The 25,633-nt window shown below is 46.7% G+C and overlaps 1 protein-coding gene across 1 annotated transcript; it reads right to left on the bottom strand.

Annotated features, from left to right (window-relative positions):
- Positions 1 to 8,601: 8,601 nt before the first annotated feature.
- Positions 8,602 to 13,640, bottom strand: DUXA (double homeobox A). Its single transcript, XM_037025712.2, has 4 exons — positions 12,742 to 13,640; positions 12,140 to 12,248; positions 11,409 to 11,554; positions 8,602 to 8,769 (listed from the first exon to the last, which is right to left on the bottom strand). Exons 1-4 carry the CDS (start codon positions 12,883 to 12,885, stop codon positions 8,686 to 8,688), a joined length of 483 nt encoding a protein of 160 aa, XP_036881607.2. The 5' UTR covers positions 12,886 to 13,640; the 3' UTR covers positions 8,602 to 8,685.
- Between the last annotated feature and the right edge of the window lie 11,993 nt (positions 13,641 to 25,633).

Genomic DNA, 25,633 nt, shown 5'->3' with positions numbered 1-25,633 from the left:
TTTATGAACCGGCGTGCTTCTCTCAGTCTCCCTTTCTTGTTTCCTCAATCTGTCCGAATATAAAAGAAGCCCCATGGCCAGGAGCTCTGAGAATAACACAACTACTGAAGAAACTTACATGTATGGGGACATGTGACTCTGAAAAGCACAAAATAAGTTAAAAAGAGAAAAGAAAAATGCACAAGTGACAATGGGATGGAAAGAATATGCACGTAGAATTGACGGGAGGAGAGTCTGGGAAAGTCATGTGAAATCACCACAAACCAGGTCAGGCTTCCCCAAGCCCATTTGCGCACGTTCCCGCCGTGCCAGCTGCGAATGAGCCCTAACAATCCCTTAGCGCCCCGTCCCGTCACACTGGCTCCCCATATCCCAAAATGACATTCAGTTTCCTAAGGCTCTATTGCACTCATGTCCAGATAAATGGTCTTAAAGCTTCGGGCCCCCCCAGCCCACCCACCCACGGACGGGGCTCTGACCTTCACAGCAGCAAAGTTTGAGTCCGGTCTTCTTTCCCCTTTTGCCACAAAGAGCATTACTGGGGCAGCTGCTAATTCAAGGGAAGCTTATAGATTAATGCTAGCACTGTATTTGATGCTAAGTACCTGGCTTTAATCATTGTACTCTGATCATGTAAGAGTAGGTCTTTGTTTTTAAGGAAAACACTCCAGTCTAGGGGGCTTCCCAGCTGCAACTTTCAGCTCAGGCAAAGAAAAGTGTGTGTGCTTGTGTGTGTGTGTGTTGACATACACACACACGTGGATTAAAACAGACAGGTGATAAAACATTACCGTTTGGGGAACCTGGCTGGAGGGCATGCAGTGATTTTTCATAGTATTTGTTCCATATTTCTGTAAGCCAAAAATTTTTTCAAAATGATAAAATCAAGGCGGAACCAAGGAGACCTTACTGAGGGGAAACGCACGAAGCGGAAACATGGAAACGCCCTCCCGGTTGCCGGGCAGGCGTGAAGGTCAAAGATGGATCTGAAAACATTCTCAGGGGAAAGGCTGGGGGCCTACGACGGGGACACCGGACCGTGGGTGGGGGGATGGCCCCCTGCAGGGCAAGTGCGGCCAGAGAATCCCGAGCTACAAGCCAGGCCTGAGCGGACCAGAAGGGGACGGTGCCTTGGACATTCAGAACCAAGGAGACCAGAAAATATAAGCAGACAGAGGGAGGTGTGGACAGAGGAGCCCCCTAGGGCCCAGCGGCCTCACGGGCATGCAGGCTGCGAAGCCACTCAGGATTGTGTGGACCATGCAACGTTATTCAGCACTGAAAAGAAATGAGCTGTCAAGCCATGAAAAGACATGAAGGAAACTTGACTGCATGTCACTAAGTGGAAGAAATCAGTCAGAAAGGCTACATACTGTATGATTCCAGCTCTCTGATGTTCTGGAAAACGCAAAACTATGGAGACGATAGAAAGATTAGAAGGGTCAGTAGATTAGTCGGGGGGGTGTGGATGGATCGGTGGAGCACAGCGGATCTTTAGGGCAGCAGAAAATACTGTGTGATGAAACAAGGGACACATGCCATCGTACATTTCTCTAAACCCATAGGTGGCAAAACACCAAGAGCGACCCCCAAAGTAAACCATGGACTTTGGGTGATAACGCCGTGTCCTTGTATGTTGCAATGGGGGAGTGTCCACGGGCCGGGCAAAGAAGTACCTGTACCTGCCTTGCAGTTTAACTGTAAACCTAAAACTGCTCTGAAAAATAAAACCGTAAAAAAAAAGAAAAAACCTTCTTACTCCCCAGAAATTCAAAAACAAAATTATTAGAAGCAGTTTGGGATCAAAAATAGAGATCTGTCACCCACGTGAAGAACTCCTGGAAAGCAAAGTGCGCGGAAACAGTATTTTTTTGTAAAGCTTTCCCTCCGCATGCTGTTCCTACCGGAAACTACTGGAGGAGCCGGCGCGCAAAATGAGGCAGTAAACCAAGAAGGAGAGCTCCAGAAAACGGGGGATCCCTGGGGAGCCGGGCGCAGGGGAGGCCCGCGCCTTCAGCTGTGTGCAAGCCCGGGGAGCCAGCTGTCCCCAGCAGCACCGGGGCTCCGGGACGCGGGCCTCGGGCACACGCGAGGCCTGCACGGTGCCGGGCGGGGGACGGGTCTGCACAGCGCCCAGCAGAGGCGCCCAGAGCTGCGCGCGGACCGGGCTGCCGCGTCCCCGAAACGCGCCTCCGCTGAGGCCTTGGGGTGGAGCCGGGCTCGGTCAGGACGCAGGGAGGGGGCGGAGAACGCAAAGCCATCAGGCCGGGAGCGGAGCCCCGGGCCGGGGGCGCTGAGCCCCGGAGGGAGGCCGGGATGGGCGGCGTCCCGGGAGCACGACCTTCTAACGGGAGCACGAAACACCCTCCCTAGAACCCGAAACCGTTTGACTTCCAAGGGGCGGGGAGTGAAAACCAGACCCCACCTCGCTGCCCGGGACCCAGTGCGAACCGCACGTCGGCTTTCGCTGCCTGTGCCCTTGTCTCCCTTCGTGGCCTGGGAATGAGAAGGCCTATGTCCACCGAAAAGCTAAATTAAGGACCAAAATTAATTTAATCGCCCCAGACCTACCCTATCCCGCATTGCAATCCAGGCAGGAGCGGTCAGCCCGCCTGACCCCGTCCTACCAGACCTCCTCCGCCAGTTTCCCCCAAGCCTAAGGAGCTCCCGTAAAAATCGTGACTTTAGAAGCACTTAGAAACCCTGTTTCCAAAGTAAAATTTTCAAGAAAAACAATCTTTCACCTCAAATTGAAACAGTGAAGAAGAAAAACATCAGTCTTTATCCAAATGATGGAAGGCCAGGTGAAATTAATTAAAACGGTCACAAGAACATCTTAGCTACGGAAAGTTAAAAGATTGTTTAACCCCCTCAACATTACATCCGCTTTGACGTAAAGATGAAAGTTAACGTCTTAACTTCAGAAACCTTCGCTGCTTCTGGTTGAAAATCACTTGCAAAGAGAAAACCCTTCGCCTAAGCTGCTAAGCCAGGTGAAGGGCCACGCGAGCAGGTGACACGCAGGCAGCGGCGCATTGGAACCCCGGGAAAAACGAGGCGCGCCTCCGCCCTCCGGGCAGTGCGCATGCTCCCGGCTGAAGCTCGCGCGGGGACTCCCATGGGTCCCACCCTCGCCTGGGTCTTGGACGTAAATACGTTGCACGACCCCTGCTTATTATCAGCGGCTCCCCAAAACTGAGCGTCCCGTTGACGGCTGCGAGATCACCCCAGACTGGATGAGGCAGGCTGCAAGAGACTCCATCTCCCTATAAACATATCTGAAGATGGATTTTCTAAAAAAATTGATTGAAATATAGTTGATATATAGTATTATCTCAGACGCACAACATAGTGATTGGACAGTTAGCAAATGCTCACCAGGATACGGGGTGACCATCTGTCACCATACCAAGATATTACAATATTATTGACGATATTCCCTATGCTGTGCTTCCATCCCTATGGCTAATTTACTTTACAGATTAAAGTCCTTTTTATCCCCTTCACCTATTGCATCCGCTCCCCACACCTCACAGTCTGTTGTCTCTGTTTATGACTCTATTTTTTGTTTGTATGTTTGTTTTTTAGATTTCACATGTAAGTGAAATCATATGATGTTTGTCTTTCTCTGTCTGACTTCATTTTGCATATACCCTCGTGGTCTATCCGTGTTGTTGCAAATAGCAAGATTTCATTGTTTCTGTATGGTTGAGTAATATTCTGTTGTGTACGTACCACATCTTTATCCTTTCATCTACCAGCGGAATCTTAGGTCGCTGCTATATCTTGGCTGTTGTAAATTAAGCTGCAATAAAAACAGGGCTGTATGTATCTTTCAGAATTAATGTTGTCTTCTTTGGGTAAATTCCCAGAAGTGGAATTACTGGGTTGTATTTCTGTTTTTATCATGAGAAACCCCCATACTGCTTTCCGTAGTGGCTGCACCAATTTTCGGTCCCGCCAGCAGTGTTCAAGAACCTCCTTTTCGCTCACCCTCACCAACACTTGTTACTTCTTTGCTCGTTTTTTTTAATATTGGCCATTCTAACTGGTGTGAGATGATATCTCACTGGTTTTGATCTGCATTTCTCTGAGGATTGTTGATATTGAGCATCTTTTCATGTGTCTGTTGACCATCTGCATGGCCTCTTTTGTTTTGTATCAAGATACATAAAATGCACAAATCTTAGTGTACAGCTTGATGAATTCTAAAGTGTGTACATTCATGTAACCTGCTGGATCAATTGTGTGTCTTCTTTGGAAAAATGTCTATTCAGGTCCTCTACCCATTTTTAAACCAGATTATTTGGGTGTTTTTTTGATGTTGGGTTGTATTAGTTCTCTATATGTTTGGGATATTAGCCCCTTATTGGATACATCACTTGCAAATATCTTTTCCCATTCACCAGGCTGCCTTTTTGTTTTGCTGATGGTTTCCTTTGCTGCATAGAAGCTTTTTGGTTTGATGTAGTCCCACTTACTCTTTTTTTTTTCTTTTGTTTCCCTTGCCTGGGAGACATGTCCAGAAAAAAATTACTAATGCTGATGTTCAAGAGTTTATTGCCTATGTTTTCTACTAGTTTTATGGTTTCAGGTCTTTAACCCATTTTGAGTATATTTTTGAGTATGGTGTAAGAGAATGATGTAATTCATTCTTTTGCATGTAGCTGTCGGTTTTTCCAACACCATTTATTGAAGAGACTGTCTTTTTCCCATCGTATATGCTTGCCTCCTTTTTCATAGCTTAATTGACTCTAAGTGTGGGATTATTTCTGGGCTCTCTCCATTCTGTTCTATCGATCTAGGGGTCTGTTCTAAAGGGAACAGTACTATACTGGAAATTGATCACTACAGTTGTAGAGTATAATTTGAAATCAGGGAGCATGATTTTTCCAGCTTTGTTCTTCTTTCCCAAAGTTGCTTTGGTCATCTGGAGTCTTCTGTGGTTCCATACAAATTGTAGGGTTATTTGCTCTCGCTCTGTATTCTGGTAGGGATTGCATTGAATCTGCACATTGCTTCGGGCAGGATAACCATTTTAGCAATATTAATTTTTCCCATCCATGAGCATGGTATATTTTTCCACTTATTTGTGTCATGAAGATGGATATTTTTCAAATGACCTGACTATCAAGAGGAGTGGTGAATAGGCCAAGCACAGAGGATTTTTAGACCAGTGAAACTTCCCTGTATGATACCTTAATAGTGGATACATGACATTATGCATTTGTCCAGACCCACAGAATGTACGACACCAGGAGGAACCCTATGGTAAGCTATGCACTTTGGGTGATGATGTGTCACTGTAGGTTCTTAGTCGTAACTAATGTACCTTCTGTTGGCAGAAGTTGATAAGGGAAGAGGCTATTCATGTTGGGGGGCAGGGGGCATACGGGAAATCTCTGTACCTTCCTCTCAATATTTTCTTTAAAATACTGTTTTCAAAAAATGACCTGATTCTACCAATCAGCCCCAATTTGAGGGGTGAAATGGAAGGATGATTCACATCATTTTCTTCCCCAACAGTGGCAAAGGCAATAATTGCTATGGGGAGGTTGCTTTCTCATCCACTGAAAGTGTTGGGATGTGGGGTTAATGTTAATATTAGTGGACAGGATTTCTTAAGATTAATGGTTTGAAAATTAAGTGGTGAGAGAACCTGCAGACACATTCTGGAGTTTATATATAGACTCGTGGCCTAATGTGACAGCATCACTGTTATCTCCACATGGTAAGGACAAGAATTTCAGAGGAGTGTAAATGGTAAAGTGCTGACGCAGCTGGGCCGGCCGCCGGCACACAGAAGCAGCACATGACAGTTTACTGTCTGTGTGGAAACCCACTTGAAAACACCTCTAACTCCAGTCCATACCCTGAAAGTGATCATGACGTCTCATCCGTAAGTACTGCCCCCAGGTTGCAGAACTGGTACTCGGGATGAAGTATCTTCCTTAAATAAAAATGATTTGAAAAGAATTACAAGCTGTCACTTTGGGAATAGGATCAAGGAACTTTCCCACGTATCTCCTGACAGTTAGGCTACAGCTTATGCCATATGGAAGCGTATAGCCCTCAGTACTGACCAGTCCTCTGAAGGCTACCTACCCTGAAAATCTGCACAAGACTGTGAGAAGCTAGGTAGTTAGTGGTTAAGCAACGAGCCCTGGAGAGCCCTGTTGCACTAGCTGTCAGACTGCAGGCAAGTGACCGGATCCCTCCAGGCCTCAGTTGCCTCATCTGTAACGGTCTGTGGCAGCAGAAAAGGCAGTGAGCATTAGGTGGTTTAACTGATGTGAAGAACTCTGAGGGTGTTGGGGCAAAGTAATTGTATGTGTTCATTAGTATCTTTACCTTAAAAGCCACTGTCCCACAGGCAGAATCTGCAAACGAGATGGACAGGACATTCCACATTGCCCTTAGGGTCCAGGACTGGTGTCCCCTAATTCACAGCCCCACTCCTCTGCCATGAGCCTCCAAACGCTTACCTGAACTGTTTATTCTCCAAACTGATGCCCTTTTAAACATCAACACAGATTGTAAACCCTTGGATGGCTCAGTATCTTCCTTTTCTCAGAATCCAACTCTATGAAGGGCTGCGTGTGTGGTCCTTCTCTCTACCACCCCGGGGCCTTCGCACTGAGCACTGCCTACCCTGCCAGCACCTATCAGACCGTCTTTTCTGGCCCCTAGATATTTGGCTTCTCTGCCCCCTTAGGCCTCTTGAACAGTCTTTATCTTGAATTATTTTCCTCCAGATCCTCACACAATTCATTCTCCTACTCTGTTGGCTCAAAGTGACACCTCCCCAGGGAAGTCTGCCTCAGTCGTTTCAAGGAACCCTTGCCCCACAAGCACCGAGTTACGCCCATCTTCCTAAGTGTTTGTGCTTTTGCTTTATCTTATTTTTCTAACTTCTGGGTTGGATGCTCAGACTAGGAACATTCATGTTCTCTTTCCTGTGCCTTAGTGCAGTGTTTTAGGTTTCATTTGGGCCACATACATCCTCTTAAAACGCATCCTTATAATTTTGGTTCGCTTGTCATTGAAACAGATTTATATTATACTTTCTAACCTATAGTGCATCATACAAACAGGTGCCAGTGTTTGAGGACATTTCTTAAATCGGAAAGATGCTGCCCATGTAATCTTGAATGAGATGGCTCACAGAATGCTTTCTAGATCTGTGCTGTTCGTAGGGTAGCCACTAGCCACATGTGGCTCTAGGTATCTAAATCAAAATCAAAATAAGTAAAAAATTCCCGTCCTGTCACACTGGCTACATTTCTAGTGCTCAGTAGTCAATTGGGGCTTGTGGCTACCCTACTGGACAGACTAATATGGAACATACCCATCAGCACAGAAATTTCAACTGGACAGTACTGATCTAGACTATGATCCCATTTAAAAATAACATATATTACATCTCATACATTGTATGTACGTATAAAAATAGATTTTGCAGGTTTTCCATCTATCATATTGATCAAAAATTTTATTTTTGTATAATATAATTATCAGCCAAATAGAAAATACTAAATATTTAAAATGACCTAATTCCTCAGAGAAATCCTTATTTGGCCACATTGTTTACTTTTTTAAAAATATCCTGCTTCAGAAATGGAAGTAACTGTGTCCATCACCAGGTACCAGAGAGGGCACTGTCTCTTCTGTGGAGATGCCGAGGGAAGTGCACAAGCAGGCGCTGACCATACGGAAACACCGACTCGCCAACCGAGTGGGTGTGCCAAGCGGTGGGGGTGGGGGCCGGCTCACATCCCACGCACCTTCACCACCCTCCCCGCAGGAAATGCCAAGGCTCCAGGAGCTCTGTGCCAGGCCAGGGGCCAAGAGCAAACAGATGCATGTATTTGTTATTAAAATACCACAATAACTATGAAGACTGGAAGATGATAACGAGTAACTCGGTTTTCACTGTCCTCGAGGCCCTGTGGAGGCGGGATCAGTCGGTGGGGCTGGGGGCGCCTTGTGTGCGCCTCCGGGTCTCCCAGGGTCCCGTGAACCACCCCCGGAGGCCCAGTTTCTGGAGAAGCTGAAGGTGTGTTTAGAAGGGCGTGTTTCCAGGATTCGGAGGCCAGGCTGACAACTGTCTCCACGCCCTGTCCTGACTCCAGGGAAATAGGACAGTCACCAGGGACGTTGGGGCCATTTTGTGTATTTTCTATACCTGAAGAGGAAAGATAAGGGGAGAGGAAAACAGAAGAAGCCAGTGTATACACACAAACACAGAAGTCAACTCTTTCCCACCTTTCCAGGCCAATATGGAACCAATACCTCCTGGGAAAAGTCGCACACTCACCAGCCCGGGCAGAACACGCCTGAGGACTCAGTCTTACATTATCTCAATCATACCTTCCAGGGAAGCTTATTGTTTACTGTGTGCCAGGCCTTAGAAAGACGTCCTCGAACAAAACCCACATTGTAATGGGGTCTCTAGACTTCAGCTGGCAAAGTGGGTGGTGGAGTTTCTTGCGAAGACCAGACCCAGGAAGAGAATTCAGGGACTTGGACGGACCCCAACCCCCCGGAGCCTGACAGGCCCTGGAGCGGGACGTGCCTCCTGCGTCCCAAGAGGAAGCTGGAGTGACTCCGCCGTGAGTGGCTCAGGAGGCCCCGGAGCCGCCGGCTGATTACCTGGAGCTCTTTGTTTGACAGAGATTCTTGTCCTCAGTCTTGGCTCTGTCCTGAGACCTCAGCAGCTTCTCTTTTCCTCTGGACATGGAATCTAGACCTTCGATTTTGAAACCAAACCTAGGAGGGTAAAGCAAAGAGAATCAACTAAAACACGGATGTCATGCAGGCCTCACCATTGCTTTTTCCTTAAGGCAACGAGGAGAAAGAAGGGGTTTATTTTAGGCATGATCCCAACATCACTGACATTCCACATGACATTTAGGAAAGTCTCATCAGGCCTGAAGATAAAGCCCAAAATTCTGAGCCTCACATCGAGTACCTTCACGGCCCAGTGAAGGTTTCATTGCCTGAAAGGACCCCAAGCCCCTCATTACAAGGGCTCGTTTTTCCCCAAAGGGCCACTGCAGCTCTTCCCTGTGCCTGGAATTCTCTTTCCACCTTTTTTTCTTCCTCTCAGAAATGCCTGTTTTTCTTCCATGATTCAGGATACAGCAGTATCGGTTTGGGGAAACACTTTTTATCCCACAAGACATAATTAATTACTCGCTTGTGCCCGTGAATTATACACATATGCACATTAGACATGTATCACATGCACTCGTGCACACTCTAAGTTATAATGATACAACTCTGAAGGTCACACCCGCACATGTCCCTCGCCGTCCACAGTCCCCGTTTGGTCTCCATTGAAGCTGCGAACAGAATCTGCGCGGGTCTGGAATCCAAAACCGAACCTTGGAAAGTCACGCAGTGTCGCTGAAAGGTCCACCTCCTTCCTAGAGGCACACACCGCCCTGTCAGGGAGCAGCTGGCTTGGAAGGGCTGCTCAGAGGCAGCCTCGGGTCGTTCATACACCCACATCAGAAATCCCTTTTCCATCGGCCCTGCTTGTGCTGCCGGTGAGAATTAGTCCCCCGCTGGGGAGTCATTCACAGAGCTCATTCTTTATGTACCTACCCATATCCGGACTTGGCAAGGAAAACAACCTCAGCTTTAAAATCTGCGAGAATACCAGCCCAGAGGATATTAGGGCGACCCCACCACGACACGACACCACTGCCTTCGGATTCTTCTCTCCCCGCTCACGCTCCCCCTTCTTCTGGAATCACACCAAACCGCTCAAAATCAGCCTGCCATTTAAATCCATCTTCACTATGAAGTCTGCCAGCCTTCGGTGGATACGTTCTCGTCCACCCAGTCCTCCCCAGAGCTGTGGGGTTGCATGGAAGCTGCCTCTTAGATATCTATCCGGGATGTCTCTGACCTCCGGCCCCATGGGGCGCCTTATGTTCCCCCAGAACCCAGTCTTCCCGCTGGACAACAGCTGCCCCAGCCGGCCAGCCACACTGAGCCGCGCACCCGCCCGGCAGTCTCGTGTCTGTCCCCTGTCCCCGTCCACGACCTGTCTGTGCAGAGGCTGCCCCTGTACATCCGTTTGCTCCTCAGACAGACCTCATCTCCTCACCATCCTCACGACCTTTCACCTGTTGTCAAACCTGTGCTTGTGTCCAGAGTGGAACCATTTTTCGCTCTGGAGGAAGAGCGGATCTTAAACCCCCAGCATGCTCTCTCGGCGCCTGAGGTCTTCTGGTGCCCGCCGCCCAAAGGATAAAGAACAAGCTCTTCTAGCACTTTTCCAAGTGGCTGATCCACTTCAGGAAACCTGCTCTCCGTTCGGCATGCAGGGGTTACTGAAGGGGTTACTCAGAGGTGGGCTGCATCTCACAGCTCCCAGGCTGCCGGAAGACGCCCACGCAAAGTGCCCCCGTGAGACCGTGATTCATAGGCCAGGAGCCACCACGCCGGACCTGGGGCCCCCATCCCTCTCCCCACGTCACCCTAGTGCTCCGGCCCAATTTTTCTGGAGGCCACAGGACTGTCCTGGGGACCCCAGTCTTCCACAAATGCTGCCCTTGTTAACCCCTCCTCTGCCAGTCGACTTGTTTTACAAGCCCTGGGGACGGTTTTCCTCTGGAAGCTGTTTCTGACCAGGTAACATCTCTGTTCACACCAAACACATCCACTGATTCTTACTTGTCTGGGAGGTGATCTTCGTGCGCCACTTAATCACATTTTGAAACTGTTGATTTATTTGCCCATCTCCCTTATTATTTTCTAAGCTACTTCTGTTCCTCAGTACATCCCTGTGTAGTACTGTTCCTTGCACACAGTAGGTCCTCAGTATGAATGCAAAATAAAAGAGAAAGGAAAAGGCAGAGAGGAGAGAGAGGGGCAGCAGGACATGCGTCAGCTTCGCGCTGCAGGAGGGGCCCCGGCTCACACGCACGCACGCAGGCGCCCCTCCAGCAGAATCACGGTCCGTCAGCCGCTGGGTTCCTCTGAGCGCAATGCTAATCCCTAAGGCAGACATAATAATCCGACCTCGCGGGATCATTAGAAAGGCTGAGGGATACGGCAGATATGAAGGCTTTAGCCGAATGCCTGGCTCATATCCAGCGTAAAGGAACATTCATTCTTCATCATTCATTCAACAAATTCTTACTGAGTGTCACGTGCCAGGCACTGCTGGGATCACAGGAAGTACAACACTGATCCTGGCAGATGGGTAAGAGCTGAAAGGGCCGAGAGAGTGGGTCTCCGGGCTCCTGGGGTGGGACCTGCCAGACGAAGTGACCTTCCCCTGAAAGGCCCTGGGGTGGGGGGGTGCCGGGGGGCCACAGGCAGCTGGAGGCCAGCACGGCTCCCCTGCCAGACATCGCATCCCCAGCAGATGGAACAAATTCCTTATCACTTACTTGGACTCTTGACTCTGGAACCCCAATTTCTTGAGCAAGTTGCTCTCTGGAATCAACCCCCGGATAAGGGTTTTTCATAAACGCCTTGATGAGGGTGTGTAGCTGGAAGGAAGTGTAGCTGGTCCGACACCGTCTGTCTTCCCTGCCTAGGGTGGGTGTGAGATTGAAGGTCAAGGACAGTGTAGCACAGACAAGCAGGGGCTCTGTGCCCCTTCCTGCCCTGATCACAGTGACTGCAGTGGGGGATGGCGGGGACTCGATAATAAGGGGGAATGTGATAACCACATCGTTTTCCTTGTGAAACCCTCATAAGAGTGCATATCGATGATACCTTAATTTTGAAAATAAATAAATAAATAAAAAGACTGAGGGTCAAGGAACATTTTAGACATCAGTCTACATATTCAGACAAGGAGCCCAGGCACGTCCCACCACCTCCGTCTAAGGTGGAACCTGCTGCCCCTCCTTGGGGAGCCGTGGCCCAGCCGTCCCCGGGGGAAGGCTCTAGAGGGGACAGAGTATTCGGCTGGGTGGCTGCACTTCGGTGAAGGAAGGTAACCAGGGCGCCAGTCTCAGAATGCCCGTGGACTCCGCGGGGAAGAGGTCCCCGGGGCCTGTGGAGCCTCCTACCGGCAGGAGGCCCTGAGCGGGAAGCCCCGAGGGCGAGAACGTTCTCCCCCCTGCAGAGGGCCCGGCTGAGCTCCAGGGCAGGCCCGGGGCGGACTGTTTACTCTGAATCTCCTTTTCAGCGCCGTCTTGTTCTCGGCTTGATTCCAAGGCCTTCTCGGGCCCCGATACTCTCTGGGGTCGGTACCTGGCTCTTCGATTCTGAAACCAGATCTGAGTGAGGGAACAGAATGGGGAATGAGACGCCGTCGCTCCTCTGCGCCCCACCACCGCCTTTCTCCGGCAGGGGTGGCCCTCGCTAGGCCCACGCCCAGGGCTGTGCCCGCTGCCCTCCTGTCTTTCACACCCACCGCCCTGCCCAGTGCGTGGCTTGGCATCCAGCACCTTCACCGCCGGTGCCCACGTGATCCGCTGCAATAATCTGTTTAGGTGTATCAGTGACGCTGCGATTCTTTTTCATTTAAGAACCAGCTCAAGCACTTGCTCCTCTCGGGAGCTGTTCCCACCCACCTCCTCCCCACTCCTGCGAGCCTTCATCGTCCCCATGCGCGTCTGCGAGACGAAGGGCGACATCCTCGTGAGCTCACTGTCAGTCAAGACGCTCCTCACAAAGCCCTTGGCACGCTGGCACACGACTGGTGCTCGATTATCGCCCCCTCCCTGCTTCCTACTTCTCTCGGAGAATCTCGGAGAACTTGCGACTCACCTGGATTCTAGATTCCTCAGCGTTGATTTCTGAGGCAAGTTTTCGTTTGGTTGCATAGCCTGGGTACGGTTTTTGGTTGAACGCACCAATGAGGATTTTCAGTTGGTCTTCTGTGAATTTGGTGCGGCTGCGCCTACGGTTCATTGCTGCCGACTCTGTGTAAAGATTGGGAGAGAAGAAGCATTTGACAGGACAACCTAAACATTCAAAGCTCAGGTCCAGGCGAGTCTCTTCTTTCCTCTTCTTGTTTGGAATACACAGAACCCCTAGGAAGGATCTCTCATAATTATAAATTTCTTAAACCCACAAGGGTGATTGCTGAACTTCTCCAGCGAATCTGAATACTGTGAGCCGGGAGGCAAGGTCTTCTGTTTTCAAAAACTGTTTAAAACCAATGTGCTCTTTTCACCTGCATCAAGAACAGGGTGAGTCAGGAAAACGCATGTGGTGCGTCATTACGAGAATGAACCCACAGAAAATGAAAAGCATATGATGCAGGTGCCATTATGACCCTTCCAGCTTTCTGGTGAAAATTCTACATACATATTCATTCATTTTTAAGTCCATTGCCCTCAAGAGCAGATAAACAGGATCAGTTTCCAAATATTCTTAAAAACACTACAGGGAAATAAAATTAACTGAGAAATTCCATGCTTTCAGTAGAACCTTGTGATAAGAAATAAATTCCACATTACATGATATTAAATATTCAGCCATAAGAAGAAAACAAATCCTACCATTTGCAACAACATGGATGGAGCTAGAGGGTATTATGCTCAGTGAAATAAGCCAGGCGGAGAAAGACAAGTACCAAATGATTTCACTCATATGTGGAGTATAAGACAAAGAAAAAACTGAAGGAACAAAACAGCAGCAGAATCACAGAACCCAAGAATGGACTAACCGTTACCAAAGGGAAAGGGACTGGGGAGGATGGGTGGGAAGGGAGGGATAAGGGTGGGGAAAAAGAAAGGGGGCATTACGATTAGCATCTGTAATGTGGGGGGGGGCACGGGGAGGGCTGTGCAACACAGAGAAGACAAGTAGTGATTCTACAGCATCTTACTACACTGATGGACAGAGACTAATGGGGTATGTGGGGGGGACTTGGTGATGGGGGAGTCTAGTAAACATAATGTTCCTCGAAAAAAAAATAATCTCTAGAGCATCTATGAAAAACTAGGCACTGTGAACAAAATAGATAGGGTGGACAGCCAGGAGATAAAAAGCAAACAAGTAAAATATATTAAAATGTCGGATGCTGAATGTTTCCTGGCAAGAAAGAAGGCAGGCTGGAACGCAGAGAATAAGGTCCCAGGTTTAAGTGAAGCGGCTGCAGAAGACCTGCCTGCAGAGAAGGTGACCTGAGCTGACTGGAGGTCACTGGGGAGGGGGCCCGACGGCGGTGGGGTAGGGGCACTGCAGGAGGTGGGTTTCGGCGAACCGCAGCCTGCCTGGCCTGTTCAAGGTACAGAAGGTGGCTAGCAAGTCTGGAAAGAGGAAGCGGGAGCACATGAGGTCCTAGACCTGGGGGGGCCGGGGCTGGGGCCGGGGGGTCTCCTAGGGCCACGTGCCTTTTACTGTGAAGTCACAAGGGCTTCTACCCAGAGAGAAGACATAATCTAACTGACAGTTTAATCAAATCCCAGAGGCTGCAGCATTGGGAACAGACTGAATCGGGGCCAGGTGATCAGTAGGCCGGTTAGTCGGGAGGACATGTGGTGACCCAGGCGGCAGGGGTGGTACTGGGCCAAGAAATGGCCAGACACCTAGAATATCTGAGAGAATATCCTGGTATTAATGAAAAGAAATACTGTGGGATAAAAGGGAAAGTTTTATTTTATTACAATTCCAGAATTCCAGAATTGCCAGCCTGCTTAGACGAAGGTTATGAGAGAAAAACTGGGGTCAAAATGTTTCCCAGACGTGTGACGTGTGGCATAGTGACCCCCATTTCCTCAGCCAGGGAGCAGTGGGAGGGGGCTAGGCGGTGAGCGTCGGGAGGCCAGCTTGGGCCACGGGGAGTCTGAGGTGCCCCTGGAGAGACCAGCAGGCAGTTGGACGAATCTGAATTTCAGGAGCAAAGGTCCATCAGGAGAAATCTGGGAGCTCCTGGAGTCCAAAGACGTTCTGGTCTCTGAACCTCTTGCCTCCGGAGTTTCCCGGAGTCCATCTCCAAGTTCTTCCCACCCGCCCTTCCCTCCCACCCTCCGGCCTGAAGCCAGACTTTGTCCCGTTCAGTTGTGGAATGCCTGCATCTCTGAAATCCCCACGGTGCCGACGCACCAAAAACAGCATCTGCTCCCAGTTGGCCAGAGGCTCTGCCCCCTGAAGCCCAGTACAGTGATATAAAAGCTTGCACAGTGGAATTCCCACACCTTCTGACAAGCCCACTAGGACTTTTAGCCCAATGTCCTCCCCAAACCAATGACACCAAAACGGAGGCCGGTGTCTGGGGCGCTTACCACTTGGAGCGTTTTCCTGGGCCATGCTGGAGGAGACGGACGCCAGAGGAGGGGGACTGTCCTGCCCAGAGTCAATCAACCAGCCTCTAGGCTGGTTTTTATGCAATCAGCCCAGATGGCCCCTCCTGTTTATTTAATCACTGGCAATGGTTCTCAAGTCCCACCTTACTAATCGCATTGTTTCGTAGAGGCATAGACTCAATCTAGGAAGGACTAGCTAGGACTCCCTTTCTTCCTTTAATGAAGACTTAATAATTTATACTAACCTGTACACCTAACCCATCACAAGAGCATTTCTGAGCACTCTTGGATTTACACATCCTTTTTTCAATCTTTATTATATGCACATACACTCTTTCTTTAATTACTTTTGGTGTTCTTCACTTACGTTTTGAAGTGGTAATCTTTTCTTTTTTATTGAAAGGGTTCTTTTCATTAATACCAGGATTAAGGAGAGGCGAATAAGGTCGTCACCTCCCTCAGGAGCCATTTAAGGGGAGTGCTGAAAATTGCATGGTCAGGATAGGTAATGGTTGAGTGAAACTTAAAAATATTAATTGCATAAAGTCTGCATTTACAAAATATAAAAATTGTAAATAAAAGCAGAATCCTACCGTGCACTGCAGGGGTTAAGCAAGTGCGGGCGGCGCAAGTGCGATGGAGAGGATCTCTCCTTGCAGTTTCTTCTCAAGGTCACTGATCAGTCTTCTGGGAAGTTGACAAATTCTTTTAATTGTTTATAGCTGCAATCCACTGTACTGTGGGATAAAAGGGAAAGTTTTATTTTATTACACATGTCTGATTTATAAAATATTTTTAAGACCAATTAGGTGAGCAATACAAATTTTATTTATTGATACATATATTTGGCTTTTAAGAAATAAAATTTGTTCAGTTATCAAACGCTTCCTGAAAAAAATTTTAATGAGAAAAGTAGTGTATTTACCAAGAAACTTTCACACTTTATTCACTCACAACTGTGACAAATTGTATGTCACTCACTTGTATATAGGAGATCTTTCTCACCATTTTTTTCCACCAAATTAGTCTGGAAAGCTAGAGCATAACTTTCTGCTATTTGTATTTACTAACATTTCTTTCTCTCTTTAATACAGATGTTTCTATTTACCTGTTCGGGTGTTAAATATCATAAGTTTATGACTTAGGTGAACGGATCTATATTAAATATGTATATCACATTTACTCCAATTAAATATTATATTTATCTTAAGATACATGTTTTAAATCTATATGAAACATTTAGAAGTATATACATGGCATCCAAAAAGCCAACTAGTTCAATGTTCAAGAAAAGAAGAAAAACGAGTAAAGAAACGGATCCAGAGCTCTGATGAGCAGTTACAAGGTTGACTAGAAAAACGGTAGGTATCCTAGATACTGAAAATGATCAAATATCCAACACTGATGCTATGAAAGCAGAATAATCAAATTCAGAGTTAAAGATTCTTTTTCTCATATGCAGAATATAATGGAGAGATGAAACAGCTAGATTTTCAGACCCTGGTAAACATGACTATGAGTAAGAAACCAAGAAGACACTGTTAGAAATCAGTTTGAGCAATACGCCACTAGAGCTTCCAATTTCCCATAAAATATAAGTGATTTTACTATAAATGGATGTGAACCAGGACAAGATGCAGATTTTAGAAAATCTACTCTACAGGATAGGCAACGATTTTCAAAACGCTGGTGTTTTAAAAGTGTTCTAAAGACAAGCTGCTTCATCACGACTGGGTTTTTACCCCAAAGAATCTTTGTCTTTATTTTGTTTTCCATTTACAACTCAAATTCACCTTTTCTACAGAGTCAGTCTGAAAGGACTTCCCCATGTTACTTTATTTTTTAACTCAGGAACATGTTACTTTATTTTTTAACTCAGGGTTACTTTTCTGATTTTTCTACAGTATCATATCTCACACATCACCTGTGCAAAAGTTAACAGTACTGGGGACACATAAAATCTTCTACAAATCCTTAAGAATAAAACATACAACCAAATAGAAAAATCAGCAAAATATATGAACAGACATTCATTCGTGCATTTTGCATTGATTTATTGAGTTTCACCCGATGATGAAGTGAAATCAGATTTCAGAGTAAAACATATACGTACTCAGAATAAAAATTAAAGAAAATATGCAAAACTTAATAGAGTCTTTATCTGATAAAACTGTACATATGGCTACCCGCTGTCAGAGATGAAGAAAGCCAGGTGTTAGTTAAAGCAGTGAAAACAGATTTTGTTCACCAACTAAGCACACTAGGAGAAAGAGAGGAGCTCCTTCGGATTTGCACAGAAATGAGAGAATTTTAAGGGGAAGGTGACGCAGGGTGGGGACAGACAGCAGGGCTCCAGAGAACAGGGAAGAGAGAAGTTACAAACATCGGAGAGTGCAGATGTGATCGGGCCAGCTGGGTATCAGAGTGAGGATTCTGTCCCCCTGCAGAGATGGGGGTGGGGGGACAGCGGCCCTCTCCTTCTGGTAGATGACGTTTCAAAGAAATGGCTTTCCGGTCCTTGGGAAGGACACTCCTGAGTTGTAGGAGATCCACATGCCTCCCAAAGGGACAGGGGGGGAGGTTCACAGATGCAAGCCCTTTTCGTGTGAACGCTTCCCGAGGGAGGTGGGGGTGGGTGGGGGTGGGGGTGGGGGCTGGCTCAGGGTCGGGCTAGTAAATGCTCCTGGCAGTGTTGGGCTTTGCCGGGCAGGCCTGGGGTCGTGCAGGAACACGGCTTTACACTACCGGCAGCCGTGCCCAGGCGCATTTGGATGTCCCTGAAGGGTGGTGGGCAGAAAGTCTGCTGCGAGTTCGGCCAGTCTCATGGCCTTGCCTTGTTCAAGGGGCAGAGCAGATCTCTCTCCTAAAGCAGGGAGCACGTGCCACGCCAAGGCCCCCCCAGAAAGGGCCGGCTTGTGGCTTCCACCTCTGTGACCCGGGAGGATCCACAGCGGCGGCGAGCTGACCACGGAGGCCCAGGACTGTCTGTGGCAGCAGCACGACGGTCCCGTAGGGCCAGTCCTGCACCTCAGAGACAAACACGTGACCGTCCAGACTGACGAGGAAGCCGAGGCCCTGATGGAGCCCCCAAGCCATCTGGTAACTGGAAGAAAACCCCTTAAAAAGAGAGTCAAACTGATTTTTTTTTAAATGAGGAGCGTAATAGCTGCTTCTTGGCATGAGCCTCTGCTACCAGTGTTTTCTGACGGATTTCCTTTCACCTGCCAATCACAGTCACGCGGCACTGAGGGTGTTGCGGTGCCTCCTTGGGATACCGGTGAGCAGCCGGCAACACCACCTCCTCTTGGGCGTCAACATCGGTGCCCCTGGTTCCTGGGCCTTGAGACTCAAACTCAAAGCCTTACACCGTTGGCTGGCCTGGTTCCCAGGCCCTCAGGTTTGGACTGGGCCTGCACCACCGACTTCCTGTGCGTCCGCTTGCAGATGTCCGATCGGGCCTTACCTCGTCCAAGGGGCAGAGCAGATCTCTCTCCTGAAGAGGTGCCACGTGCCACGCCAAGGTCCTCCGGAAAGGGCCGTTGCTTCTGCCTCTGGGGCTCGGATGATGACACAAGCGATCTCATGACAAAGCCCTTTCTGTGTCTCTGCACATACCTCTTTGGCTCTGTTTCCCCAGAGAACCCTGGTTAATTAAGATTTGAATACCAAGACTGCTTCTGGAGGAAAAGAATTTTAAGGATGAGTTTTCTGGATTGTTTCTGGGGTTTCTGAAATTGGCCCTCTGATTGGATTTGAAATCTGGATCACGTTTCCAGAAGAAAGGAGGGCACACCGACCATCTGTGGCAGGAGCTTGTGTGGAGCTGCGGGAAGTATCTGCATTGGACGTTCCTGATCGAGAAGGTGCTAAGCGGCTCTGGACATTGTACTCACCAGCTCTTCTGGAAAACTAAGCAACATGCTGACGTCGGTCACGGCTCCTATTGTTGGTGGACAAAGCGGTCAAGCGAAAGGACGAGCTCAGGGATTTTTATTCCAAACTCACATACCACAGGACTGACCTCAGAGCCCCCATCCTGAAGAGGACCCTTGTCTCCCATAGACACGGGGCTGAAAAGCAGATACAAAACCTCTCATCTTGTGATTGGCTGAATTACAGGAGAAGTTGAACTTCCAGCTTCACAAGATGTCTCCTCCTAAAGGGAGGGTGTTTGTGGGGAGGCACAGGGTCCTGGGGGCATGTGGGGAGACCCAGATGGGAATGCGGACCCTGAGGCTCTGAATTCTGATGAGTCTTCTTTGCGAGGGGCAGAGGTCCTTCCTGCCCGCAGCGCGATGGCCTCCCCACGCCCAGGGGTAGCGCCCTTCCTGCGTTAACCCGCCTTGCTCCAGGAAACAGTAATGGCCTTCCCTGAGGCAGTCACCGTGCAAGATAAGGGGAATCTCCTCGGGACCCACCCAACTACCTCCATTGCTTTTGGATTTATAAATAGACTCAAATCGCAGCTAACAGGTGCCCAGTGTGACCCTTGAGAAGGTACTCTGCATGCTCAAAAAACTACCTGGGTTGTCTAATTTGTGGGAGTGGAGAGTAAGGGTGTGGGGTAATGGAGGAAAGAGCACAGATTTGCATCAGGGACATTTATTGATAGGGGCTCACAAAGCAGAGGCTCTGCACCTAATGCTGCGGTTCCGGGAGTTAAGTCTTGCTCACAGCGGGGCTGGCTGGTTGGCCGAGCTGTGGAGCAAACGCTGGCCCACCCTGAGAGACCTGGAAACACCCACCTTCCAGAATTTAATGTAGAGAAAGGCTTAGGGAGATTGGGATGTTAGAACGGACTTATCATTGAAGACCTAGTCACCTGCACTAGGAGAGCCCAGAAGACAGAGCTTTCACCCGTGTTCTGAGAAGTGACTTGGTGAGGGAAGCCCCTACGTCCTTGAAGAGCTCCGTAATCAGTCTTGTGTGTAGGCCAGACTTTGCAGCAGGAATGGCGGTCCCTCAACTGGAAAGCCTAAGCATAACGGGGGTAATTGGAGCCTGGGGGGCAGGGCCAGGGGGTTGCAGGGAGGGGAGAAATCACAAAGGCTGGACAGTGTAAATGTGACCAGGCCTGCTGGGTCTGACAGCAGCTATCAAAGTGAGGTTTCTGTCCCCCCACAGACACTGGGAGCCAGCAACCCTCTCCTTCCTGAAGATGGCATTTCAAAGGAATGAGAAAGATCCTTCTGAGCTGTAGGACACAGACATCTCACAGGGGCAGAGGAGAGATTCACAGATTCAAGCCCTCTTTGGTAAGAATGTTTCAAGAGATGGAGGTGAGGGGCCGTCTCAGATACCGCCTAGTAAATTCTGGCAGTGTTGAGCTTTGTCAGGCAGGCATTTTGAGAGGGCCTGTCATCATGCTAAGGGCACAGCCCTAAGCTGCTAGAAGCCATGTTAATACTTGCTTAAGTCGCTTAGTATAGAGGTTTGAATGGAGTCCTTAGATGCTGACAGTTCTGCAGTTCTCTGCAGGTATGTATATATAGTTTGCTAGGCTGTTTTTCATATACCAATATACTGAACACCCTTCTTATCGATAAATAAAAATTTCTACAATATTGATAGTTTTCTTACAAATAGCAATAGCTCACGATGTATCACATGAAAATAGATCCCAGGTACATGAGCAATAAAAAAAATTTAAATCCTTGGCATTTAAAGATAAAAATATGGAAAAATATTTGCAACACTGGGTGGGCAATATAGTATAGTAGTTATGAATATAGACCTTGGAGCAAGACACATGGTTCTGAGAATACCAGCTTTCCTGTTTAAGTTCTGTGTGATTTTGTAAAGATTACTTAATCCTTCCAATAGTCTTCTGAAAAGCATCACTGATGAAATGGTCAATTTGAATGTAGTTTTTAAGCTTTAATTTTAGAAAAACATCACCAGGAAGTATGGACTTCTCACCATCACAAAACCTAAATTCATCCAATTTTTTTAAACCTTTCTTTGACCTGCATATGTTTGATTCTCTTGTATTATTGCTAAAAAGTATACATGGGGGAAAAAAGATAACTATTTTCTGGAGTAAATGAACCAGTCATGACCAATCAACTTGTCATCAGAACATTTTTTTTAACATTCTTTTGAAAATCATTGATCATCATGAAAAAGATTCCCTAAAATTTTAATCAGTGAAAATCTCTGAGCTTGTGGAGATTATATTACATTTCAGGAAGGAGGAAACACAATTCGAAAAGATGGAGAGATTCTCAACCTCAACGATATCTGAGAAATGAGATCAAGACCACTGTGCAATTCCATTTACACTGATTTCATTGGCAAATAGGAGAAGTTTGACAATTCCAAGTACTGGAGAAGATATAAATTAATGACATTTCTTGTCACTTCCAAACATTTTGGAAAACACTATATTATCTTTAAATTCTGAAAATTTGTATACTTTGCCACGATGCAACAATTCTCATCGTGATTGGAGACCAAAGGGAAATTTTTCATATGTTCACTGCCACACTGTTCTGAGCAAAAAAACCCTGCAAACGATTCAAGTACCCATTGAGAGTGGACAGGTCACAATACCCGGAGATACAGCCATATGACAGAAAACTACACAGCTGTGAAGACAAATAAATGAATCAGTGTAACATAATGTTAGTCAAAAAGCAAGGTCCAGACAATGATATGTCACAAGCTACCCCACTTTTATTGCTCAAAGTCAAGTGAAATACTCTTGTCTAGGCATACACACATATGTAATTTTATAAACCTAAGTAATATGCACAAAATTCATGATAGTGGTTATCTCTGAGGTATATTTGATGTAATTCATTAGTAATGTTCTAGTTTGTGAGTTGAGTGGTAAATTCTGGTGATCATTACACATGTATTAAGTTTTTTAAAATGAAATGAGTCATAAAATAAGAAACAATGATGAAAATATATAATAAATCAATGATCATGATTCATTGAAGTGTATGTCCCTGAGGGATAAGTTACTGTTATCACTTATAGCAAAGATTATTTCTTGCATCTTTCCTAGAAAGCCTCCCTCTCACCAATATTTTAACTTTCTTATGAGCTATAATATAAATGTTGAAAAACGTATAGAGCTTGATGAATTTTCACAAACTGAGATCCCCTAACACCAGGTCCCATATTTTTATATATAAAAGTAGTATATTTTTATTTCACCCTATTGTCAGATTCAGTGTTTTGGCTTCTACTTGAAATTTTCTACATGTAATTCAGGAAAAATGTCATATACATCTTCCATGTTATTTATATTTTCTCTCTTTGTCTCATACCTGCTCACATGGTATATTATCAATCTTCTAATCATTGTAAATCTTACAGCTGTAAACTATAATATCTTACTGCTTTAATTTCTTTGAGTACTAGTGTGTTTGAACTCCTTTAACTACATTTATTGGTCATATTTTACATTTTCTTTCTTGATGAACTTTTCAGATTCTTGTCTTACATAGAAAAGGCAAAAATTTTATCCCCTTAGGGGCCCAAGCTGGGCCTGAGAATTGACGGACATGGACAAATTAACAGGAGACAAGGCTATACATTTATTTAATACATTCTATCTAACATGAGACTTGGTAAGGAAATGAAGACCCCAAAAACCAGTAGAACCTAAGTGCTCATGTTTTAGCTTGAACAGAGAGACAAGAAACTAAAATATACAGGGAGACGAAGAAGGATGTAAGTTATTCTAACAACGTCTGTTTGTGCTGGGTTTTCTCAGCTTTGTCTCTGCATCTCTGGTGATAGGAAGGTTTCTTTCCTCGTAGTCCAGAGAGGGTCTTTCCTATGAGCGTCTTCTACTTTCAGGGAGAAAAAGTGCTCATCAGCACGCCCTTCTTGCACCTGCTCTTTTCTAAGTATTTAGCCCATAATCCTTATTTTGGGGTGCATATTCTAAACCCTTTCACTTACTTCTTAGTTAAAATATTTTTTGTGACTTGTCTGTTGCTACATTGTCCTATGTCCTGGAAGTACATTTTCCTAATTCATTATTTTAAACTGATCTTTTCGTTTCTATGTATTTTATGTATTTATAGTGTTCTGAATTGTTCTATTTTTAATTTACTTTCTAACTGATCAGGTTAACTGGTTAAGGTACTGGTTATGACTACCGGGTTAAGGTGTTGATGCTGGTTAAGGTACTGACAAGGAGGAAGTATATTTTTTGAAAGTGGAGAACAAGATGCAATGAGTTTTAATTAATGTTTAGCAAACAACACAATTATGGTCCCATTTCCGACTCCGTATCGAAAATCCTATCTATTTGTACGTAAAAAAGGAGATTACGTCGTGAGGAAGGACGTAAATGAAAGGTAATAGGTGAGGGGGAAAAATTAGTGAGAATGTTTGCTATCTCGATCTGGGTGATGGTTACACGAGTGTGCACGCCTGTCAAAGCCCACTACACTTTACATTAAATTTGCGCATTTTATTATACGTACCTCAGTTTTTTTTTAAAGTGGTCACCCCCTGAGGCAGCAGTCAGAAGTAATTCATTGTTTAATTCTTGCTGTACATCGTTGACCTGTCTACAGTTAATGAATAACGCCAGTGCTACACAGAGCAACGATAAAGGGAAATCCTGCTGGGTTTTTAACATGTACTTATTTTTTAGGTGTCATCTTAATGAGCAGCAGGATTCCGGTTTTCCAGCTTTCCATTTTGCAGTAATATTAGGACCGAGGTCATGGCCACGACCTTGGCCGGCTTCCTCGCCTCTGCTCCGGGGAGCGCCGGCAGCGCGGGTGGAAGCAGCCCCGCAGGCCGCTCGGCTCACACCTCCCGTGCCCCGGATCCACCACCCGGGAAGCTGCCGCCCCGGACTGGGAGGACCCGGCCGCGGGCCGTGCGCCGGCGGCGGAGGCTTTGCCCTCCAGGCGGGTGGAGGGCAGGAGCGGACCCTGCCCCGGGCCGGCCGGGTGCCCGGGCTCTGGGCCGCAGGCCTCGCGGACCGCCCTCCCACGGCCACGACCGTTCGCGTGGCACCTGGCACTCCTTCCCACCGCGCATTTCTAGGTTGGCGCTCTTCCGTACAGGACTTGGCCCAGCCCGCCCTTGTGAGAGTCGTCATTTTGGAAGCTATGTGGACCACGGATTCTTGTTTTATATGGCATGCCCTCCTTGTATTATCGAGTGTGTTCGGCTCCACTCCGTTCTGCGCTGGGCGCTGCTCAGCTGGCGCAGGGAGCCTCTCCAGAGTGAAGCGGCTTTGGCTTTGGCAACAGTAAAAAGACCGGTGCAACCACTGGGAGAGGAAGGCGTGAACAGGTAGGACACAGAGGACTTTCAGGGCCGGGAAACCATTCTGTATGCTATTTTAATGGTAGATACATGTCATTAAACATTTATTAAACCAATAGATTGCGCAACACCAAGAGTACACCTTAATGTAAACTATGGACTTTGAGTGATGGTGATGTGATGGTAGGTTCATCAGCAACAACACACCACTGTGATGTGAGGTATAATGGGGGGGAGGTCGTGCGTGTGTGGGAACATGGCGGAGGTGGGAGCACTCTGTACTCTCCATTCTTGCTGTTAACCTAAAATTGCTCTACAAAAATAAACCTGGTCAATTAAATTAGAAGAAAACAAGAAAGGAATTGAAATCCCAAAGAAAGAACATGGCAAATTGTGGAACCCAAAAGATGTTTGCTCTTCACTTCAGTGAACAATAATCGTCAAGCTATTTATTTACCTAAGCAATCTGCAGAGTGATTTTTTTGTATTGCCTGTGTACTACGTGGAACACCATGGATGCACTTCTGGCTAACAAAGGCATTTATTTATTTATTTGCTTATTATTTTTTTTATTAAGGTATGATTGATATACACTCTTATGAAGGTTTCACATGAAAAAACAATGTGGTTACTACATTTACCCATATTATCAAGTCCCCACCCATACCCCAGTGCAGTCACTGTCCATCCGTGCAGCAAGTTGCCAGAGATCCACTGTGTCCCTAACAAAGGCATTTATTAGGGCTTTATACCACTGAGAAAAGAAAAACAATAACCATGCATGCTAAGTAAAAAAAAATCAGTAAAAACAATAGACCTTTCAGAGGTTAGGGATTATTTTTCCAGTTCATAGTGTACATAACTCCTTTATAAGCATTTGCTTCTTCAGAGTTTGATAACTAACCACACCCGCTTTCCTTGTAGTTGCAAGGACACAGACTATTTCTATTTATCTTACAGACTCGTTTTTCAGAGTTTAAAGGGCCTGAAAGAGCTTTTAAGAAAATGTGGACACCAGGTACTGGTATGGAATTATCTCTGGGATATGGTATTATGTGAAACACCTGAAGTCCAAGACTGTGAACATGTTATGCTACCTATTGGGTAATAAAACAGGAAAGTTCTAGTGTACATTTGTCTTTGCTTAAAGAAAAGCCACT

Source organism: Manis javanica, chromosome 17 (assembly GCF_040802235.1).
Source record: "Manis javanica isolate MJ-LG chromosome 17, MJ_LKY, whole genome shotgun sequence".
NCBI classification, from domain to species: Eukaryota; Metazoa; Chordata; class Mammalia; order Pholidota; family Manidae; genus Manis; species Manis javanica.
This window is presented reverse-complemented; position numbering and strand designations above follow the sequence as displayed.